The sequence below is a fragment of the Macaca thibetana genome, chromosome 2, assembly GCF_024542745.1.
Source record: "Macaca thibetana thibetana isolate TM-01 chromosome 2, ASM2454274v1, whole genome shotgun sequence".
NCBI lineage: Eukaryota > Metazoa > Chordata > Mammalia > Primates > Cercopithecidae > Macaca > Macaca thibetana.
Window position 1 is genome coordinate 15,318,401 of NC_065579.1, and position 20,647 is coordinate 15,339,047.

The 20,647-nt window shown below is 49.0% G+C and overlaps 2 protein-coding genes across 2 annotated transcripts in view; one reads left to right on the forward strand and one right to left on the reverse strand.

The window, feature by feature from the left end:
* The window catches only part of TRIM71 (tripartite motif containing 71), a 77,510-nt gene extending 66,551 nt beyond the window's left edge, over positions 1-10,959 (reverse strand). The window contains exon 1 of the mRNA XM_050779374.1: positions 9,613-10,959. Coding sequence (XP_050635331.1) covers positions 9,613-10,464 — 852 coding nt within the window. The 5' untranslated portion in view covers positions 10,465-10,959. The remainder of the gene's footprint in view (positions 1-9,612) is intronic.
* Positions 1-20,647, forward strand: part of DYNC1LI1 (dynein cytoplasmic 1 light intermediate chain 1) — a 354,482-nt gene that overhangs the window by 33,562 nt on the left and 300,273 nt on the right. The window lies entirely within an intron of this gene.

Below are 20,647 nucleotides of genomic sequence, written 5' to 3' on the forward strand. Positions count from 1 at the left end.
GAACCCCGTCTCTACAAAAAAAATTAAAAAGAAAAATTAGTGGTTTTCAAACACATCACAGAAAATGCAAACAGGGGCCAGGTGAGGTGGTTGATGCCTACAATCCCAGCACTTTGGGAGGACAGGCAGGAGGGTGGGCTTGAGCCCAGGAGTCGGAGACAAGCCTGGGCAACATGGTGCAACCCAGTTTCTACAAAAAGAATTTTTTTTAATTAGCCAGGCTTCGTGGCATGCACCTTCTCGGGAGGTTAAGGTGGGAGGATCAGTTGAGCCGGGAAGGTTGAGACAGCAGTAAGCTGTGATTGCACCACTGCACTCCAGCCTGGGTGACAGAGCGAGACTCCACCTCAAAAAAAAAAAAAAAAAAGTTTACAATTGCCTTTAATTGTAGGGCACTGTGCTATAAGACTTTACATGTCAGCTCTAATCCTTACAACACCGCAAAGGGTTACCCTCATTTTACAGATGCAAAAACTGAGGCAAAGCAGAATCTAACCTAGAACCAGAGCACTCAAGCAAAGCCAAATAATTAAACGGACACTTGATTAAGACTGCCTATCAGGAATCTTACTTTTTTCCAACTATTACCCTAAACTTTCTACTCTCCCGCTCAATGCTTATCTACAACATTTCTGGGAGCATTTTCAGTACAAATCTATTGATAATCCTAAGTAACAGAAATGTCTCCCTTTGACATTGATCTCAGAGCGCACAGATCAAAATGTGGAGATAAACGATCTAAACTCCTGACTTCCTTTAAGTGTCCCACACATGGTAATAATGGCTGCTGATGCCACTCATTCACAATTCTCATTTTTAAAACACCAGTGCTTAAGTAGTCATCAAATCTATACTCAGCAGCAAACCTTAAGTGCAGATTTTTTTATATAACACCATGTTAGTAATTATCCCAATCAGTCTCAAAAGAGTATGAAACGACTTCCCCAAATCCACTGGCATTTCAAGAAAAACATTTGAACTGCAAAAGATTAAGACAAGAACAAAATGGCTGGCCAAACTTTCCAGAAGTAACAGCTACAGGATGCAGCAGCCAACAGATGTTTTACAAAGGCTCTCATTCTCAGGGGCGCCTGACCTGACTGACCACTCAGGCTCCAAAGTCCATTCAAGGGCCCGTGGAATTCACAGGGTGTCAGACCCAGAAGGGTATGTCCTCAGTCTACACAACTGATCTGCATCCACTTTATTCTTTTTGTGCCCACCGCTCTATTTAAAACCTATTAATGTTGACAAAATGTGCTATTCTGCAGAAGCTCATATAAATGATCACAATCAAGAGTTATGCCCCCTTGCAGGGCGTGGTGGCTCACGCCTATAATCCCAGCACTTTGGGAGGCTGAGGCGGGTGATCATTGGAGACCAGCCTGGCCAATATGGCGAAACCTTGTCTCTACAAAAAATACAAAATTAGCCAGGCATGGTGGTGCATACCTGTGAACCCAGCTACTTATGAGACTGAGACAGGAGAATCGCTTGAACCCAGGAGGCAGAAGGTGCAATGAACCGAGATCAGACCATTACACTCCAGCCTGGGCAACAGAGTGAGACTCCACCTCAAAAAAAAAAAAAAGAATTATCCCCCCACACTTCATGACAAAGGACCTCATTCCCAATAATCACAACTTCAATACGCTAACATAATTACTGAAAACAGTATTTTTATTGCTAAAGACTACTACTTCTATGTGGAAAATTGTTTTTGAGTGAAATACAACTGGCTGCTAATTTTTTTGTTCCAACTGATAATTTAACTACAGCTTCATTAAAAACAAACTCACAGCCGGGTGCGGTGGCTCATGTCTGTAATTTCAGCACTTTGGGAGGCCGAAGGTGGGCGGATCACGAGGTCAGGAGATTGAGACCATCCTGGCTAACTCGGTGAAACCCCGTCTCTACTAAAAAAAATTACAAAAAAATTAGCTGGGCAGACGCCTGTAGTCCCAGCTACTCAGGACACTGAGGCAGGAGAATGGCGTGAACTCGGGAGGCAGAGCTTGCAGTGAGCTGATCAGAGATCAGGCCACTGCGCTCCAGCCTGGCAACAAGACTGCGTCTCAAAAATACAAACAAACTCACCTGGCCGGGTGTGGTGGCTCACACCTGTAATCCCAGCACTTTGGGAGGCCAAGCTGGGTGGATCACTTGAAGTCAGGAGTTTGAGCCCAGCCTGACCAATGTGGTGCCACTACACTCCAGCCTGGGTGACAGAGCAAGACTCCCTGTCAAAAAAAAAAAAAAACAACAAACAAACAAAAAAACAAAAAAAACAGAACTCACCTGATGGGAATTAAAGTTCAGGTTAGGAACCATCTAGGATTAGAAAATCTACAGTAAGGAGCCGGGCGCGGTGGCTCACGCCTGTAATCCCAGCACTTTGGGAGGCCGAGGCGGGCGGATCACAAGGTCAGGAAATCGAGACCTCGGTGAAACCCCGTCTCTACTAAAAATACAAAAAAATTAGCCGGGCGCGGTGGCGGGCGCCTGTAGTCCCAGCTACTCGGGAGGCTGAGGCAGGAGAATGGCGTGAACCCGGGAGGCGGAGCTTGCAGTGAGCCGAGATCGCGCCACTGCGCTCCAGCCTGGGCGACAGAGCAAGATTCTGTCTCAAAAAAAAAAAAAAAAGAAAAAAAAAAAAAAAAAAGAAAATCTACAGTAGGGCCTGGCGCGGTGGCTCAAGCCTGTAATCCCAGCACTTTGGGAGGCCGAGACGGGCGGATCACGAGGTCAGGAGATCGAGACCATCCTGGCTAACACAGTGAAACTCCGTCTCTACTAAAAAATACAAAAAAACTAGCCGGGCGAAGTGGCGGGCGCCTGTGGTCCCAGCTACTCGGGAGGCTGAGGCAGGAGAATGGCGTGAACCCGGGAGGCGGAGCTTGCAGTGAGCTGAGATCCGGCCACCGCACTCCAGCCTGGGCGACAGAGCCAGACTCAGTCTCAAAAAAAAAAAAAAAGAAAAAAGAAAATCTACAGTAAGGATGACCCAAAAAACTATTAGCCTAAGTCTAATATGAGTATCTCTAAAACTCAGGTTTGGATGGAGTTTGTTTTTGTTTTTGAGACATAGCCTTGTTCTATCGCCCAGACTGGAGTGCAGTGGCACAATCCTGGCTCACCGCAACCTCTGCCTCCCAGGTTCAAGTGATTCTCCTGCCTCAGCCTCACTAGCTGGGATTCGCCCGGATAATTTTTGTATTTTTAGTAGCAAAGGGGTTTCACCATGTTAGTCAGGCTGGTCTCCAACTCCAGGCCTTATGTGATCGGACGTCGGCCTCCCAAAGTGCTGGGATTACAGGCATAAGCCACCGCACCCCCCGGGAGGGCAGTTGAGTGGGATCGTCCCCCATTTCATTTCATTCTACCTTCAAAGCCAGTTTGTAAGTAAACTGCATTTATCTACACCACGAGGAAGGCAAGAAATGGCATGGGAGAGGCAAAGATTTACCTTGGAATATGGTTTAAGTCAAACAGTTTCAAATGTAAAGGGACACCACTAGGCCCCCTACTCCTCCCACTTTTTAGGTTGACAAGTCAGAGTCTTGTCAATCAAAACAGTCAATCTGGTTTCAGCCAACTCGGTTTGTGAGTATAGACAAAACCTCAAAAGGAGGGGAATAATTTAGTATCGAACAAGTAGGAGGTCACATCAGCTTTAGAGGAAAGATGGATCAAGCTTACTCTTGCAAGCCACAATGCATGAAAGGTCAAGAAGAAAAGCGGTAACAGAGTGGGCTTCAATGGGTGGCATCTTGCTCCCTTAAGGCCACTGTAATTATCATTATCTTTCTCTTGCTCTCTTCCAAAATGGCAGAGATAGCAAAAACAGCCTTAGTGAGCCAGGCCTTTAACCTTTATTAGTTTTATGGGTGGGAGTGGGAGAAGGGAAGCACTATTTTGAAACTGCCTGCATAGTATAGAATTCATCTCACCCTTTTGCCTAAGCGTCAAAACTGACACTGAAATGGTCCTTTATTTGCTAAGAATGAATACAGACAAAATAAACCTTGCCCTGTGTGGAGAACCGGATGGAGAAATGGCAAACCATGTGACTTTTAGCACCAAAAATAACTCGGAGGGAGTTAAATTTTAGACCTACAGAAATAATGAAAATTCCTCTTGAACCAGAAAAACTTACAAACACGTTTTACTCTGGCAAAACACTTCAAAAAGCATTTTAGCCTTTTCACCTCACTGACAGCTTCCACAAGAGCTCTCTTACTATACACGCGCGATTATTAGTTATTTTTTTCAGTAAAAAGACAAAAAGTCCAATTATGCTCATAATTTTACGTATGAGGAGAAAGTTACATCCATATTAAGTAGTACTTGAGAAAACTACACATTTTAGCCTCCTGAGATCCTTCTAGAAAATAACTATCTAAGGGCCAGGCAGAGTGGCTCACACCTGAATCCCAGCACTTTGGTAGGTCGAAGCAGGCAGAGCACCTTGAGGTCAGGAGCTCTAGACCAGCCTAGCCAACATGGCAACCCCTCGGCTCACCGCAACTCGGCTCACCGCAACTCGGCTCACCGCAACTCGGCTCACCGCAACTCGGCTCACCGCAACTCGGCTCACCGCAACTCGGCTCACCGCAACTCGGCTCACCGCAACTCGGCTCACCGCAACTCGGCTCACCACAACCTCCGCCTCCTGGGTTTCCCCATTTCAAGTACACCTATTTCACGTTGAAAACAATGTTGGCCGGGCGCCTGGCTCACGCCTGTAATCCTAGCACTTTGGGAGGCCGAGGCGGTCGGATCACGAGGTCAGGAGATGGAGACCATCCTGGCTAACTCGGTGAAACCCCGTCTCTACTAAAAATACAAAAAAATTAGCCGTGCCTGGTGACGGGCGCCTGTAGTCCCAGCTACTCGGGAGGCTGAGACAGGAGAATGGCGTGAACCCGGGAGGCGGAGCTTGCAGTGAGGCGAGATGGCGCCACTGCACTCCAGCCTGGGCGACAGAGTGAGACTCCATCTCAAAAAAAAAAAAAAAAAGAAAACAATGTCAATGATAAAGAACAAATATTATTGTCAAATGAAGACCTGGCAGTTTAGAAAAAGTACCCGTTTTGTTCCCAAATATCTTGTTTTCCAAAATGTATATTCCCAGAATTGGAAATAAAAATCTTGTATCAAATCTATGCAATCCCCAAATCACTACAGTTTATCTTTTCAAAGAAAGGAAACTGAACAAATAATCACAAAAGGTTTCCCAGACAGTGCTGATACTACAACAGCCTCCATATTACTAGCACAGTTCATGACACCTTATGCCTTCAAGGCAACCTCATCAGCACAGGCTTGCCAAACTAGCCATGGCCCCCACTTCCTGAGGGTCCACGTTGAAAAATCCATTCCTATGCACTTTAGTGGAAATAGCTTAAGGCCACAAAGGCTAAGCAATTAACATATCAATAATGAACATTTCCCTCCTATATATTTTTATCAAGCGTTTTCTGAATTCAATAGGCTTCCAAATGTCTACCTGCTGAACTGGATTCAAAGCAGCAACCTCTGTTAAAGTTTGGTTTTCCAGCCAGTAGGTGAGATGTCTGCACTCAGAGGACATATTCACCCGGTAGTGTAGAGCAGGTACAGAAATACTAGAATACCCATTTCTGTTCACTTTCTCTCCTTGTCCTTACTTAAAAAAAAAAAAAAAAAAAAAAAAAAGCTGTTGAAATTAATATGAATCAATCAGATTCCAATTGAAATCCCAATTTCAGCTAGAAATTCTCAAATTGTATCATAAATTTCACCAACTTAGTTACATCTGATAACTTCTAAAGAAGGAAAAGATAGGACAGTATAACTGGGAAATTTGTATTATGCTTTTAAAAATATTTTGGTATGGATTTTATAATTTACGCAAGAACATGCATGTAATTTAAAAATAAGCGTGCATACACTGAGTATATGCAGGCTCGAAAAAACTTAAGACTTTGGGAACGGAGAATAATATACACTGGTGCTGAATACAGGTACGGTCCCATTTACTCGCAATATACGAAACAGAAATTCACACAACCACCGATTATTTTAGGCAGCAAATCTTGTTCCAAGAGTCTGAAGCCACTTTAAGTTTCCTGCCAGGAGACAGTCCCAGGGAGTGCTCAATGTTCAGGGTCAAATCAGGTTGGAATTCTAGAACTTTTATCTTCAGGTGGCATTTTAAAACCCAACACAGGGACCGCATGCATACTACCAACACCTGCACACCTTTTTCCAACCAGAGACTCCAGAAAATTCCACCCCCGGACCCGCCTAACTGGGAACAATATTGCCATCCTCGGGTGGGGCGGGCTACAATGTTTTCCAGGTGGCAACAATGTCACCCCCACTGCCCCTCACCACTAGTGACAGAGGCTTTCCTGGGTTCAAACCTTGCTCAACTTCCCGCCATTCACAGAATCCTGACGCCCAGCTTAGGCACATAACACACCCAGGATTTGTGCTCCCAGTGTCGCCTCCAAGGCTGCAAAGGGCTCATGTCCTATGTGCCAAAAGCAAAACAATGCTAAAAGGCCACTTGTGAGCAGATGGAGCAGCGCTCACAGCTCTCTAGTTGTGAAACTCTTCCTCCAAAACTCAAGCGAAGACCCTTCTCCATGACCAGAGCAGCCGTGAACACCCCAGCGGGTGCCTGCAGGGAGAAGAGCAGCCGCCGGCCAGGCCACGTCCCCAAAGCCGAGACAGGCTCCGGGCTGGCCGGGCGGCGACACAGGCCCGTGGCGACTCTGCCTGCGCCCGCCTCTCCCGGGACCCGCGGCACGCAGCGGGCCCGAGGCCAGCTGTTCCGGGGACAGCGGCCTCGGATTCCCCCCCCCCCCCATGCTGGCTGGGCCACGGAGCCTGCAGGTCTTTCGGACTCTGGAGGCACAGAACTAGTGAAAAGCCCCAACTATGCTGTTGAAATAAGCCAAAGAGAGTAGCAGCAAGCAAGTCTCATTATTTCGTTGAAAAACCCAAAGATTTCCAGGTTATCATCACTACGGCTTAAAGCCAATTGCTCAGACAAGACACCTCACTTGCCAATCTTAAGGAGACATCTCCAAGGGGACACTTATGGAAGAAAGTCCCCTTGGGCGAGAGACACTGTAGGCTGGGGTAGGGTGTTTGGGCCTCCTTCCCAAGGTCAGGTGGCCTTAGTCACTATGAGGAAAAGGTGCTGCTCTGAATTATTTAGCGGAGCCTGTTGACAAGGGAAGTAACTCAGTTAAGGAGCTTGTCTTAAAAATTGAGGTAGACAGTATACACATTAAAATAAGTGGATTTAAGCATTCAGTATACCACAGTCAAGATATGGGCCTATCATCCTCCAAATGTAAATGTCCTAAAGCTCCTTCCCAGCCAGAGGGATGTCTTTTTAAAGGAACAATATTCTCAAACTGTTAACGTGATCACTTTCTTCAAAGAAAAGGAATTATTTAAGCTGTGGGTGGAACCGTTTATGAACCTCACTACCTGGCAGTGCTTTCTCTCCTAAACACTTGTCTTCTACTCAGAACACTGGTTTGTCACCTTTAATCTCAAATTTCTGGCGTTCTAAATCCAGGAATGAATAAAAGGGCCAAACAATTAATTTCCAAAACGTTTTTCATGAAAAGCTAAAGAGAGTAAGTAGAATCTTGCTCAAAACTGAGCAAATTTTATGTTAAGTATTAGTTACTTCAACCTGACATTGCACATGCTAAAAAGTGAATCTGAAGAGCTTCCGAGTACCTCCCACCCAGGGTGAGTGGAGAGCTTCACTTCTCAATTCACACTCCCCAGTGCAGTTTGAAGGGTTTTCTAATTTTAAAAGTGAATCAATCTTTTACAAGTCTGCCAACACTGAGCATCTACTGTTTCAGTCTATATAAAAATATAGGTGGATCTTTAACTGGAAATATAAACTGACGTTTAAACTAAAAGCAGCTCTCAGGAGGGAAACTCCTGGATTCAACCCCATTCTGCTCGCCCTGCATTTGATCCCAATCTGCAAGTGAACTGGCTCCATTTTTCTGTTCCTGGGATTTGGATCGGTATTTACCTCAATCATTCATTTTTCTAAAAGTGCTTAAAGAACATGAACCCATATGTTAAAACTAGGAGTCCATTCAAAGTTTAAAAATGAAAACTGCCCCCTAGCTTCTTACCTAGAAGAAACCCTTTAAAAGGAGATGCCCACAACAAGTAGATTAGAATTTCAACTTTTTCCCAACAGGAGAAGCCAGCTAAAGGCCATCAGGCAATGGCTCCGCCCTCCTCCCCAAATAGCAGGTTAGGAGTGGAAAAGGTAGCAGCGCTGGGCTCACCTTTGCGGTGCTCGGTACCCACTCTCCAGCTCACACAGGCCATGACCCCCACTATGGTTTTTAAAGCCTCTGCAGTCTCCAGCTTACGCTATCAAGACTTTCACCAACACCCTTTCTCACCGGTCTACAGGTAGATCGCTTAAGTTACTGATCCCCTCCGGCAGAGCCCGCTTCTCAAGACTTTTAGCCTGCCTTTATTGGGTTCGGGGGAGCAGAAGATACTCGCGTAATACCAAAGGAAACGAGAAAGGGTTCACACTGTGTGAAAAATAAGCAAAAGTTTACTCGACAGCCCAAAGGGCGAAATCAAGCCCGAGGGTTGCGATGTAGCCCTAAGACCCTTCGCGCTCCGGCGTTCCAGCAGCGTACGGCTGCCTTGCTCTTTTCCAAGGAAGTGGAGCCCCTGGTTGAGCCGGGTGGATACCTCCTAACCAGGGAAACCGGTTCCTGTAGGGCTTGGAGTCCGGGCAGGCGGGCGCGGCCCAAGAGACTCAGGCGGGTGAAGATAACGTCGTCCCCTTATTCTGCTTCTATCTCGGGGTGGAGCCGTGGGCCTACGAACGGCGATTTCACGCTAGGAGAGTTCAGGGGCCAGAACACGCATTTCAAACAATATAGGAAGCAGCCGCGGCGAGAAGGCCTTAAGACGGGGGGCCCTTGGCCCTCAAAGATCCACAGACTCTCCCACTCTTACCCAACATAAGGAGGCAAGGACTACCACGCTGTCCCAACAAAAAAAAAACCAGTCTTCCCCTCACAAGTGCGCACGTGGAAACCAGGTCTACGGAGGCACACCAACTCCACGCACTCACCCACACAACCACCACACAACCACCCCTTCCGGGCTCACGCCCTATTTTAAAGGCAACAACCTATGAGTTTTCCAAACAAAAATCTGAAAATAAAGGAGCCCCTTCTCATCACGTTGGGAGGCCTCTGGCGTGCCCGCGCCAGGAGGCCACGTCTACACAAACACACCTATCTCTTCCCAACTCATGCCTAACTGAAGACGATTGCCGCGTTTTGCCACACACAAATTAAAATCGGAAAAGGGAGGATCCCACTCTATGGGATATTTCGGGGCCCCTCGCGACACTTACACAGAATCCACTTCCACATACTTCCCAGGTCATGATCTACTTTGGTAGCGAGGACTGCCACGTAGCTGAAGGAAATACAAAGCAAATCCGGAGAGGGCCTCCCCCCCTCGCTACGGGACCGGCCGGGAGACCACTGTTGAGCATACACGCAGTTATCCGGTGAACACAAACACACGCCCCCACGCACTCACCTCGTCGTCGTGGTGCTGGCAGAAGCCGAGGCGCTCGGGAAACACTGAGAGGATGGAGAAGGGTGGGCCAGGAAAGGGCGGCCCGAGCCCCAGCTGCTGCGCCGCTGCCGCGGCACCGGGACCCGGCGGGCCGCGCTCGATGTAGTGGTCCTTGGTGAGGCGCACGCGCTGGTGCGCTCGGACGCAGTTGTCGCACAGGTGCTCCTGGCAGTCGAGGCAGCGCGAGGAAGCTGCGTTGCCCTCATCGCACGAGCTGCAGCCGTGAGGCCGGCGCAGCAGCAACGCCGACGGGGAAGCGGCCGGGCCGCCGGGTGCCGAGCGGGAAGCCGCGGGCGGCGGCGGTGCCTGCGGGAGTGGCGGTGCGGAGGCGGACGCGCGCGGGTGCGCGTGGTGAGCGTGGTGCCGGTGGTTGCTGTGGCCGCTGGCGCCCGCCGGGGCGCCGGCGCGCCCGTTCTTGGGCGGCGGCTCGTCGGCAGTGGCCACCACCGCGTCAAGCAGGTTGCTGAGCAGGAAGGCGGACGAAGGCAGCGCGTCCATGCCCGCCGCCTCTGTTAGCACTACTTTCTGGTCGCACACCGGGCAGCGCAGCTTGAGCGGCTCTCCAGGCGCGCCGCCGCTCGCCGCCGGCAGCCGGTGCGCCTCGAGGCAGGGGCGGCAGAAGGCGTGCAGGCAGGGTAGGACGTGTAGGCGGCGCGCCGCCGCCCCAGGGCCCCCGCCACCGCCCCCCGACGACGTGGACGTCTGCGAGGAGGACGACGACGCGGACGAGTTGGAGGAGAGCGGCGCCGGCGAGCCGCACATCTCCTTGCACAGCAAGCAGATCTGGAAATCGGTCTCGGGGAACGAAGCCATTTGCAAGCCAGCCCGGAGGAGGGAGGAGACCAGAGAGGAAGAGGAGGAGGAGGAGGAGAGAGCGGACGAGGTGGGTGGGGGAGCCACCGACTCACTCAGAAAAATGCATCGATTAGGCCTGCAATCCGGGAGCCGGCACCAGAGCAGCGCTGCCCGCTAGGCTTCGCCACGTCCGGCCCGAGCGCTGCCACCCCCGACACTGCAGGCATTAAATGCCACTATCCAGCGGCAACACAGATTCCTCCGGATAACTTGGGGGCCGCGTGCCTTCCGAAGAGAGAAGACCGGAACAAGCCCCAACAGGCGAGGGGCGAGCGGGGGCAGGGAGGTCGGAAGACTCCCTGGAGCAGCTGGCGCTTCGCTTCGCGATAGCCGAAAGGAGTTCCCAAAAGGAGGGTTCTCTGTGCAGTCCCAGTCCTGGCGAGAGCAGAATTTGGTTCTACGAGTATTTGGTGCGTTGCTTTTCTTTAAACGAATCTAGTCTGTTCTTGGGAGGGGAAGGCGCCCCAAACTAGTAAAGGCGGGAGCGGCGCGTCGCCAAGCCGGTGTCTCCCCGCGCGACGCCGGCTGCCCCGCCGCATGACGCGGCGGCTAGGGGCTCCTGGGTGGCCCGGCGTGCTGCGCTTGGGGCTTGCGCACCGCCAGGCGCGGCCTCGTCTGCAGGGCGGTGGGCCCCGCAGCAGCTGCAGCTCGTGGTGGCCCAGCCGCGGCCGCACGCGTGCAGTACGCACGCGCGTCCCACGCGCCTCGAGTCTCCCGCGCGCCTGCCCAGCCGGGCCGCGGCTGCCCGCGCTTAACACGCACGCGCGCCCCACGCGGCCCGGAGCCCTCGTGCCCCCGCCTCGCCTGGCCTGGGCGCTTCCCGCACGCTCCTTCCCCTTCGGCTTAGCGCGCGGGGCCGCAGGTCCCCGCGGGCCGCCCTGAATTATTCATCGGCAGGAAGATATTAGATGTACCCGCTCCGCGCGGGCCGTCGTGCAATGCTATCCGAGCTCCGCGCGCGCCCTGCGCCCCTCCTCCTCCTCACGTCCGTCCTCTCTGAAACCTTGGCAGCGAAGGGGGATCACATTTCCTTTGTCATTGGGCCATTTCGCCCTCGCCTTGGTCCCCCCTCCGATCCCGAGCCTCGGGGATGGAGGCTCCTCTCAGGCGCGCTGGAATCAGTGGAACCGGCAACAACCCCGCGCGGCGAGCTCGGGAGCCGCGTGGCCAACGCCGCCGGCTCGCGCCCGCGTCATCTTCTTTCTGAAACGAATCGCCGATCCGGACGCGGGTGGCCTCGGCCGCGCTGCGCCTACCGGGCTTTGCTCTCGCCGTGCCCCGGCCTCCTGGGGCTTTGCACAACTCCCCCAATTCGGGTTGCGTGCGCGCGCGCGCGCCCCCTCTTTCTCTGCTTTGCCGCCTCTTCCTCCTCCTCCTCCTCTTCTCTTCAGTACGCCGGTTATTGGGACTGATCGGAATTCGGAATCCTTTTAATCTCCAAAGGAGCAAACTCACTTCCGCCCGAGTGCTGGGAGGGGGCTGGGGGAGGGGAGGCAGGGGAGGGGGCTCCAGGCAAACAGGAAACATTAGCCCTCTCAGCACGGCCCGCTTTTGTGTGCTCCCTCCCTCCTCCCTCCAACCTCCTCCCTTCTCCCGGCCGCTGGGGAGATGAACGCCCCCGGGCTTCAGTGTGACGACCTTTGAAACCTTCTGAGCGAGGAGCAGAGAACGACTCTTCCGTTTATTTAAAAAAGAAAAGATTTCATTCTGAATCCCTGGCTCAACTGAGACTGATATCCACTGCCTTGGAGATCTCGGTTTTTACCCACCTTTTTTTTTTCTTTTTACGTTTTTTAAAGGACTGTGCATATCTGTGATCACCAAAACATCCCACAGTTGTGTGCAGTTGGATGCGTGGAATTAAGCGAATCTGAATTCTGATCGGCAGAGGGGCCAGAGTTCCCTTTTGAGTTTTAATGGGGCTGGGGGGAAGCAGGGGGCAGCTGTTCTGGGGAGGCGACCTGGTGATGGCCCCGCAGCCATCTGGGTGGTGCCCGAGGCCGCCTGAGCGGTTCTGGGAGAGAAACTTGCATGGCCCTGGAGAGAGACTCACTTGGAAGGGCGAAGAGGGCCACTTACCAGGATTTAGGTAGTATCTGGCCTGGAGGCCAACGGGGTAAAAATTGTCCCTTCTTAACACTATCTCGCTGTTAGTGATATCCTATTTAACCTGGTACAGGCAACAACCTGATGACTCTCAAAAACATGGTGTTGTGAGAAAGAACCCAAACACAAAAGAGTTCATACTGCGTGATTCCATTTCCAGGAAATTCTAGAACAGACAGAACTAAGCTATGGGGAGAGGAAAAGTACCCTTGGGGATGAGGAGGTATTGACTGGGAAAGGGCATGAAGGAACCTTCTGGGATAGTGAAATAAAAATAGATTGCCATGTGTGTACATTTGTCAAAACTTATAAATGCCGTTTAAGATCTGTGCACAATTTCACTATTTAAATTATACTTCGATAAGCAATTTTAAAAAACACCTCGGTGTCCAACCTTCATAACTATGCCTGGATCATAAAGATGGAGAAATTTAAAAATACACTACGTGGACCTCCCCAGCTCCTCTGGTTTTGCTCATTGGAATCCATGGGATGATCACTCTGGAAAGAGCCCTTAAATCAACCCAGCTAGACACATGTGCCGAAGGCCCTAGGAAGCTGCAGAAGTACCTCTCCAAAAGGATGAAGCCATCTCAGGGGCCAGGGTGCTGTCCTGTGATGGGAGCATTTCCCAGGCTGAGGAAGAGCCTGGCAGCCCCACCAGGAATGCCTAAGCCCTCAGCTGCCCCCAGAGCTCCCTCCTCAGCACCTGGAGCAAAGCGAAGATCAGTGAACATTTACTGAAATGTGTAAGGAATGAAAAATTACTGATCAAATAAAACCAAAACAGAGCCCCTCCTTTGCCAAACGAAGAAGCAAAGTTTGTATAATTTAAAAATTAAAAGAGGAAGCTTCTCATGCCACCATCTATTGCCTAAACAATGTATTTCTTCCATAATTTGAGACCTGTGTGGAAACATGGAATGCTCACATGAATCAATGCACTCCTATAATTTTTTAACCATAATTTTCTACCGTACTGGCCTTGCCATAGAGATGTTTCATGTAATTTTGTTTTGTTTCGTTTCTTTTCCTTTCTTTGATTGTTTTTCCTTCTCTTTTAAAAAACAAAAACAAGAGGAAAACAGATGGGGGAAGAGAATTGCCAGAAGGAAGATGGCCCCAGAGGGTCAGAGGAGGGATGGCCCAGACCTGCTGTCTCCCTCTTAGTTTGGCCCCACCCACCACCAAAAAAAAGAAAGAAAGAAAAAGAAAAGAAAGATGACAAGGAAAAAAATCTCAATCGTCCTCCTGGTCCTGGTCCTAAGACTCAACATGTATTTTGAAAACGAGTAGCAGAGGTGGTGCGTCCGCTGAGCCATCACGGAGGAGCAGGAAGGCTGTAACTCCAGAAAGAGGAATCAGACTTGACAGCGGTTTGTGGGTTTGTTTCCTGGGGACCATTGCTCAGAGGAAAAAAAAAAAAAAAAAAAAAAAAAAAAGGGAAGAAAAGAGAAGTGGGGGTGAGGTTTGATTTCTCATCATGAAGTAGCTTGCTTGCTTTCTTTTCTTGAATTTTTTTTTTTTTTTTTTTTTTTTTTTTTTTTTTTTTTTTTTTTTTTTTTTTTTTTGTAGGAAAGAGTCTCACGCTGTTTAACCCAGGTATAAGTGCAGTGGCACGATCTCGGCTCACTGCAAGCTCCGCCTCCCGGGTCCCGCCATTCTCCTGCCTCAGCCTCCCGAGTAGGGCTGGGATCACAGGTCAGCCCACCACCGCGCCCGGCTAATTTTTTGTAACCCCGTTAGTAGAGAAAATTCACTGTGGTCGATCTCCTGACCTTGTGATCCCCCGCCTCGGCCTCCCAAAGTGCTGGGATTACAGGCTTGAGCCACCGCGCCCGGCCTGCTTTCTTTTCTTGAATTGACAGCACATTGCCAGGCAGCAGGCCTGTAGTGTAAATTGTTAAATTAGCACATTCCTCTCAAAAAAAAAAAAAAAAAAAAAAAAACCAGTAGGAAAGAGGGAAATCTTTAAATCAACTAATTTAACCCCACTTGTATAAGAAATACAGTTCATAGCTATGTTTTTTTTAATATGGCATAGTGACAGTATTTGAATCTAATAAGGCTTTATACAGCTTATCCATGAGAAGCCAGAGCTACACATCCAGATGAGGAGCCAAAGACAGGGTCCACTGCTATAAACTACATTGTATTAAATGTTTCATTGCCATCCTAGCTAATAAACACCCTTTGTTAGCCAAGGAGGAGGACTGCAGGCTTCCGGTTTTACCTCCACTCGTTCACATTTGAAAGGGAGTCTATATGCCTTCAAGAATCCTTAAATCATCTTGTATTTTAATAATTAATCATTTGTTAAAAGAAACTAAAAATACAAAAAATTAGCCGGGTGTGGAGGCAGGCGCCTGTAATCCCAACTATTTGGGAGGCTGAGGCAGACGAATTGCTTGAACCCGGGACCCAGAGGTTGCAGTGAGCTGAGATTGTGCCACTGCACTCCAACCTGGGTAACAGAGTAAGACTCCGCCTCAGAAAAAAAAAAGCCCTAAAATTATATAAGCAATACATTCTCACTCTTTCTTGAATTCGTCTGTAGCCATGTTTTGTATTCAAAGGTGACACTAGCTTCTGCCACTCTCAGACCTTGGGTTGGGGGGTTAGGCCACATTTCCATCTGAGCGACTTTGCATCTGCTTTCTTCATCTGATCCTTTAATTAAATATTCGATGCACCCGCTTGTTTTGATGTCAAAATTGCACCTTTCACCATCATCCTCAGGGTGCATTTAGATAACTTTTAAGTCCATAAATCATCAGAGTATTTTTTTAAACATTAAACCAACATTACATCATAATTACTATTTTGAATGATGGCAGGGGGTGAGGGGATGGGGGAGGTGACCAGCCTCACCTACTGAATCATTGCCTGCATCCTGCCAGTTAAGGGGGGATGGAGTTCTTACACACCGGGCCAACTCTTCACTCCAGCCTGACTCTGGCTTGGAATCATTAACAGAGTATGTCAGCTGCTTTCAACAACCCTGAGTCCAGAACAGCAACATGTCAGATGGTATCATGGAAGCTCTAGTCACCTAGAACTTTATAAATTAGAATGGAGAAACCCGAATTGCACATATAAAAGGTAAAAGTAAATATCTAGCTTTGGTAGATAACTACAGAACTCAGCTAAACTAACACTTCATCTCCACTACTCTTTTTTTTTTTCCCCTTTTTTCTTGTTTTTAGAGACAAGGTCTTACTGTGTTGCCCAGGCTGGTCTCAAACTCCCGGCCTCAAGCAATCCTCCTGCCTCAGCCACCCAAAGTGCGGGGACTACAGACTTGAGAGCTCCACCACGCTTAACTGGAGCTTTGGACAAGTTACCTAACCCTTTGGTGCCTCAAATTTTTAATCCATATAATGGGAATGATACAGGTACCTGACTATCAGGGTTAAATGGGTTACTAAATGTACAGTGTTTAGTATAATACCAAGCATGTGTAAGTGCTCAATAAATGTTCACTGCTTTTTGTTTATTTTGTTTTTTTTTTTTTTTTTTTTGAGATGGAGTCTCCCTCTGTCACCAGGCTAGAGTGCAGTGGTGCAATTTTTGCTCACTGCAACCTCTGCCTCCCAGGTTCAAGCAATTCTGCCTTAGCCTCCCAAGTGGCTAGGACTACAGGAGCATGTCACCATGCCCAGCTAGTTCGTTTGTATTTTTAGTGGAGATGGGGTTTCACCGTGCTGGCCAGGCTGGTCTCGAACTCCTGACCTCGTGATTCACCCACCTCAGCCTCTCAAAATGCTGAGATTACAGATGTGAGCCACGGCGCCGGGCCCCATGTTCACTGTTTTTTAATCATTGGTATTCACCGTGTGCAGTGGCTCACGCCTGTCATCCCCACTCTCATGGAGGCAGAAGCGGGAGGATAGCTTGAGCCCAGGAGTTCGAGACATACCTGGGTAATATAGTGAGACCTCGTTATCCACAAAAAGGGGGGAAAAAAGACAAAAAAAAAAGTATAATAATTGCTATTCAGCAGATTGGTTTGCAAATTGCCTGCCAACCCTTAAGTCTGTCATTGTCTAATCACTACCCTCCCCTGGACCTCAGCATCTCACACAATAAACCACATCCTCCTTCTCCTCCATCAATGAAAGTTGCAGTCTTGCCTCCTGTCATTCCCAGCTCAAGACCCCAAAGTAGCTACCTGCTGCCAACCATTTTAAAGCTCAACTGTCATTCTGGATTTTTGAAAATGAAATTTGTGTCTTTTATAATAAGGGTAAAACCAATGAAAGTTGTTTTTAAAATATAGGCTGGGCATGGTGGCTCATGCCTGTGATTCCAGCACTTTGAGAGGCCGAGGAGGGCAGATTGCTTGGGCCCAGTAGTTCGAGACCAGCCTGGGCAACATGGCGAAAACCCATCTCTACAAAAAATACAAAAAATTATCCGAGCTGGGCATGGTGGCTCACCGAGGCAGGCAGATCACCTGAGGTCAGGAGTTCGAGACCAGCCTGGCCAACATGGTGAAACCCTGTCTCTACTAAAAATACAAAAATTAGCGAGGCGTGGTGGCACACGCCTGTAATCCCAGATACTTGGGAGGCTGAGGTAGGAGAATCGCTTAAACCCAGGAGGTGGAGGTTGCAGTGAGCCGAGATCGTGCCACTGCACCCCAGACTGAGTTACTGGGCGAGACCTTATCTCAAATAAATAAATAAATAAAGCAGAAAAATCAAAAGATATATAAATCAATACATGCTGTTAAGCCTGACCCGCTTCTTACTCCAAATGCTGCCTGATTTTGTAGCTGAAAATTTTTATGCCATTTATTCATCCTTGTTTGGCCTAATGCTGTCTTTTACTCATTCGTTGACTTCATCTGCTGTAGAATTCAAGGACTACCCTCTTACCTAGAAAAGGTAACTCAACTGCTTAACCTGGCAGCCGAGGACCTCTCTAGTCTCTCATAACTCCTACCCAGCATTGCTTCCTTTTTTTGTTTGTTTTTAAACTTAATTTAATTAATTAATTAATTTTTTTTTTTTTTGAGACAGTCTGCTCTGTCACCAGGCTGGAGTACAGTGGCGCGATCTTGGCTCGCTACAACCTCCACCTCCCAGGTTCAAGTGATACTCCTGCCTCAACCTCCCGAGTAGCTGAGATTACAGCCATGCACCACCATACCAGCTAATTTTTTTTTTTTTTTTTTTTTTTTTTTTTTGAGACAGAGTCTCGCTCTGCCGCCCAGGCTGGAGTGCAGTGGCGTGATCTTGGCTCACTGCAAGCTCCGCCTCCCGGGTTCACGCCATTCTCCTGCCTCAGCCTCCCGAGTAGCTGGGACTACAGGCGCCGCCACCTCGCCCGGCTAGTTTTTTTGTATTTTTTAGTAGAGACGGGGTTTCACTGTGTCAGCCAGGATGGTCTCGATCTCCTGACCTCGTGATCCGCCCATCTCGGCCTCCCAAAGTGCTGGGATTACAGGCTTGAGCCACCGCGCCCGGCCCATACCAGCTAATTTTTGTATTTTTAGTAGAGACGAGGTTTCACCATGTTGGCCAGGCAGGTCTCGAACTCTTGACCTCAGGTGATTAAACCGCTTCGGCCTCCCAACGTGCTGGGATTACAGGCGTGAGCCACCGTGCCCGACTCAGTATTATTTCCATCACTCTTCCACACAAGGCCCACCCACAACCATCATATACCCAGACTCAACTGCTTAGGACCCATTATGGCTTCCTTTTTTATTTTGCATTATTATTATTATTATTATTAGAGACAGGGTCTCACTGTGTTGTCCAGGCTGGAGTGCACTTGTGCCATCGTAGCTCTGCCTGGCAGTTCCAACTCAGCCTTTTCCCTCTTCCCAGAACATGACTACTTTGATTAATAAAGCATGGCAGAAGTAATGCTATGTCAGGTCCAGGCCTAACCTTTAAGATAATTGGCAGCTTCCACCTTGGTCTCTCATAGCCTGAGCCATGATGTAAGAAGTCTGACCTTCCTTCTAGAGAGACCACATGAAGAGGCTCAGAATCTCCATGAAGGACAGGGACCCACTGGAGCCCAGCCTCCCAGCTGTCCCTGCCAAGGTGGTAGGTGTAAGAGTGAAGCCATCTTGAAACCTCCATCCTTGAACATCCCACCCAGCCAAGCCTGTCTGAATTCCCTGATCCACAAAATTGTGAAACATAATGGTATGACTGTTGCTTTAAGCCACTATATTTTGGGGTCATTTGCTGCAGCACAGTAATAAATAATGGGGACATCTGTTACTCCCAGCTCTTCTTCTTTTTTTTAGACAGGTCTTGCTCTGTTGCCCAGGCTGGAGTACAATGGCACAGTCTAGGTTTACTGCAACCTCCACCTTCCAAATTCAAGTGATTCTCCTGCCTCAGCCTCCTGAATAGCTGGGATTACAGGCGCACACCACCACACCCAGCTAATTTTTTTATTTTTTGTAGACAAGGGGTTTCACCACGTTGGCCAGGCTGGTCTCAAACCTCTGACCTCCTGATCCACCCTCCTCAGCCTCCCAAAGTGCTGGGATTACAGGTTTGAGCGACAGTGTCCGGGCACTCCCAGCTCATTTTTAAAAACAGCTTCATTGGCCAGGCACAGTAGCTCATACCTGTAATCCCAGCACTTTGGGAGGCCAAAGAAGGAGGATCTCATGGGCCCAGGAGTTTGAGACCAGCCTGAGCAACACAGCAAAACTCTCATCTCTACAAAACATTTAAATTAAAAAATTTTTAAGGCCAGGCATGGTGGCTACACCTGTAATCCCAGCATTTTGGGAGGCTGAGGCGGGTGGATCATGAGGTCAGGAGATTGAGACCATCCTGGCCAACATGGTCTCTACTAAAAATACAAAAATTAGCCAAGCATGGTGGTGCACACTTGCAGTCCTAGCTACTCAGGAGGCTGAGGCAGGAGAATCGCTTGAACCCAGGAGGCAGAGGATGCAGTGAGCCAAGATAGCACCACTGCACTCCAGCCTCGGCAACAGAGCGAGACTCTGTCTCAAAAAAAAAAAAAAAATTGGGGGAAGACTTTTTTTTTTTCTTTTTTTCTTTTTTTATTTTGAGACAGTGTCTTGCTCTATTTCCCAGGCTGGAGTGCAGTGGCGCCATCTCGGCTCACTGCAGCCTCCACCTGCCAGGTTCAGGCCGTTCTCCTGCCTCAGCCTCCTGAGTAGCTGGGACTGCAGGTGCTCGCCACGATGCCCAGCTAATTTTTTGTATTTTTAGTAGAGACAAGGTTTCACCACGTTGGCCAGGCTGGTCTCAAACTCCTGACCCCAAGTGATTCACCCGCCTTGGCCTCTCAAAGTGCCGGGATCATAGGCATAAGACACCATGCCCAGCCTTTTTTTCTTTTTTTGAGACAGAGTCTTGCTCTGTCATCTGGGCTGGAGTGCAATGACCTGATCTCAGCTCACTGCAACTTCTGCCTCCCGGGCTTAAGAGATTCTCATATCTCAGCTTCCCAAGTAGCTGGGATTATAGGTATGCACCACCATGCCCGAGTAATTTTTGTATTTTTAATAGAGACGAATTTGGCCATGCTGGCCATGTTGGTTGTGAACTCCTGGCCTGATTCATCCACCTTGGCCTCCCAAAGTGCTGGGATACAGGCATGAGCCACCACACCCAACCTATTTATTTTTAAATTAAGGTTTTTTTCTTTTTTCTTTTTTTTTTTTTTTTTTTTTGAGACGGAGTCTCGCTCTGTTGCCCAGGCTGGAGTGCAGTGGCTGGATCTTGGCTCACTGCAAGCTCCGCCTCCTGGGTTTACGCCATTCTCCTGCCTCAGCCTCCCGTGTAGCTGGGACTACAGGCGCCCGCTACCTCGCCCGGCTAGTTTTTTGTATTTTTTAGTAGAGACGGGGTTTCACCGTGTTAGCCAGGATAAATTAAGGTTTTTTTCAAGGGTTACTGAAGTGTAATCGATAAATAAAGTGTATATGGGGCACAATGTCTTACGCCTGTAATCTCAGCACTTTGAGAGGCCAAGGCAGGAGGATCTCTTGAGGCCAGGAGGTTGAGACCAGCCTGGGCAACATGGC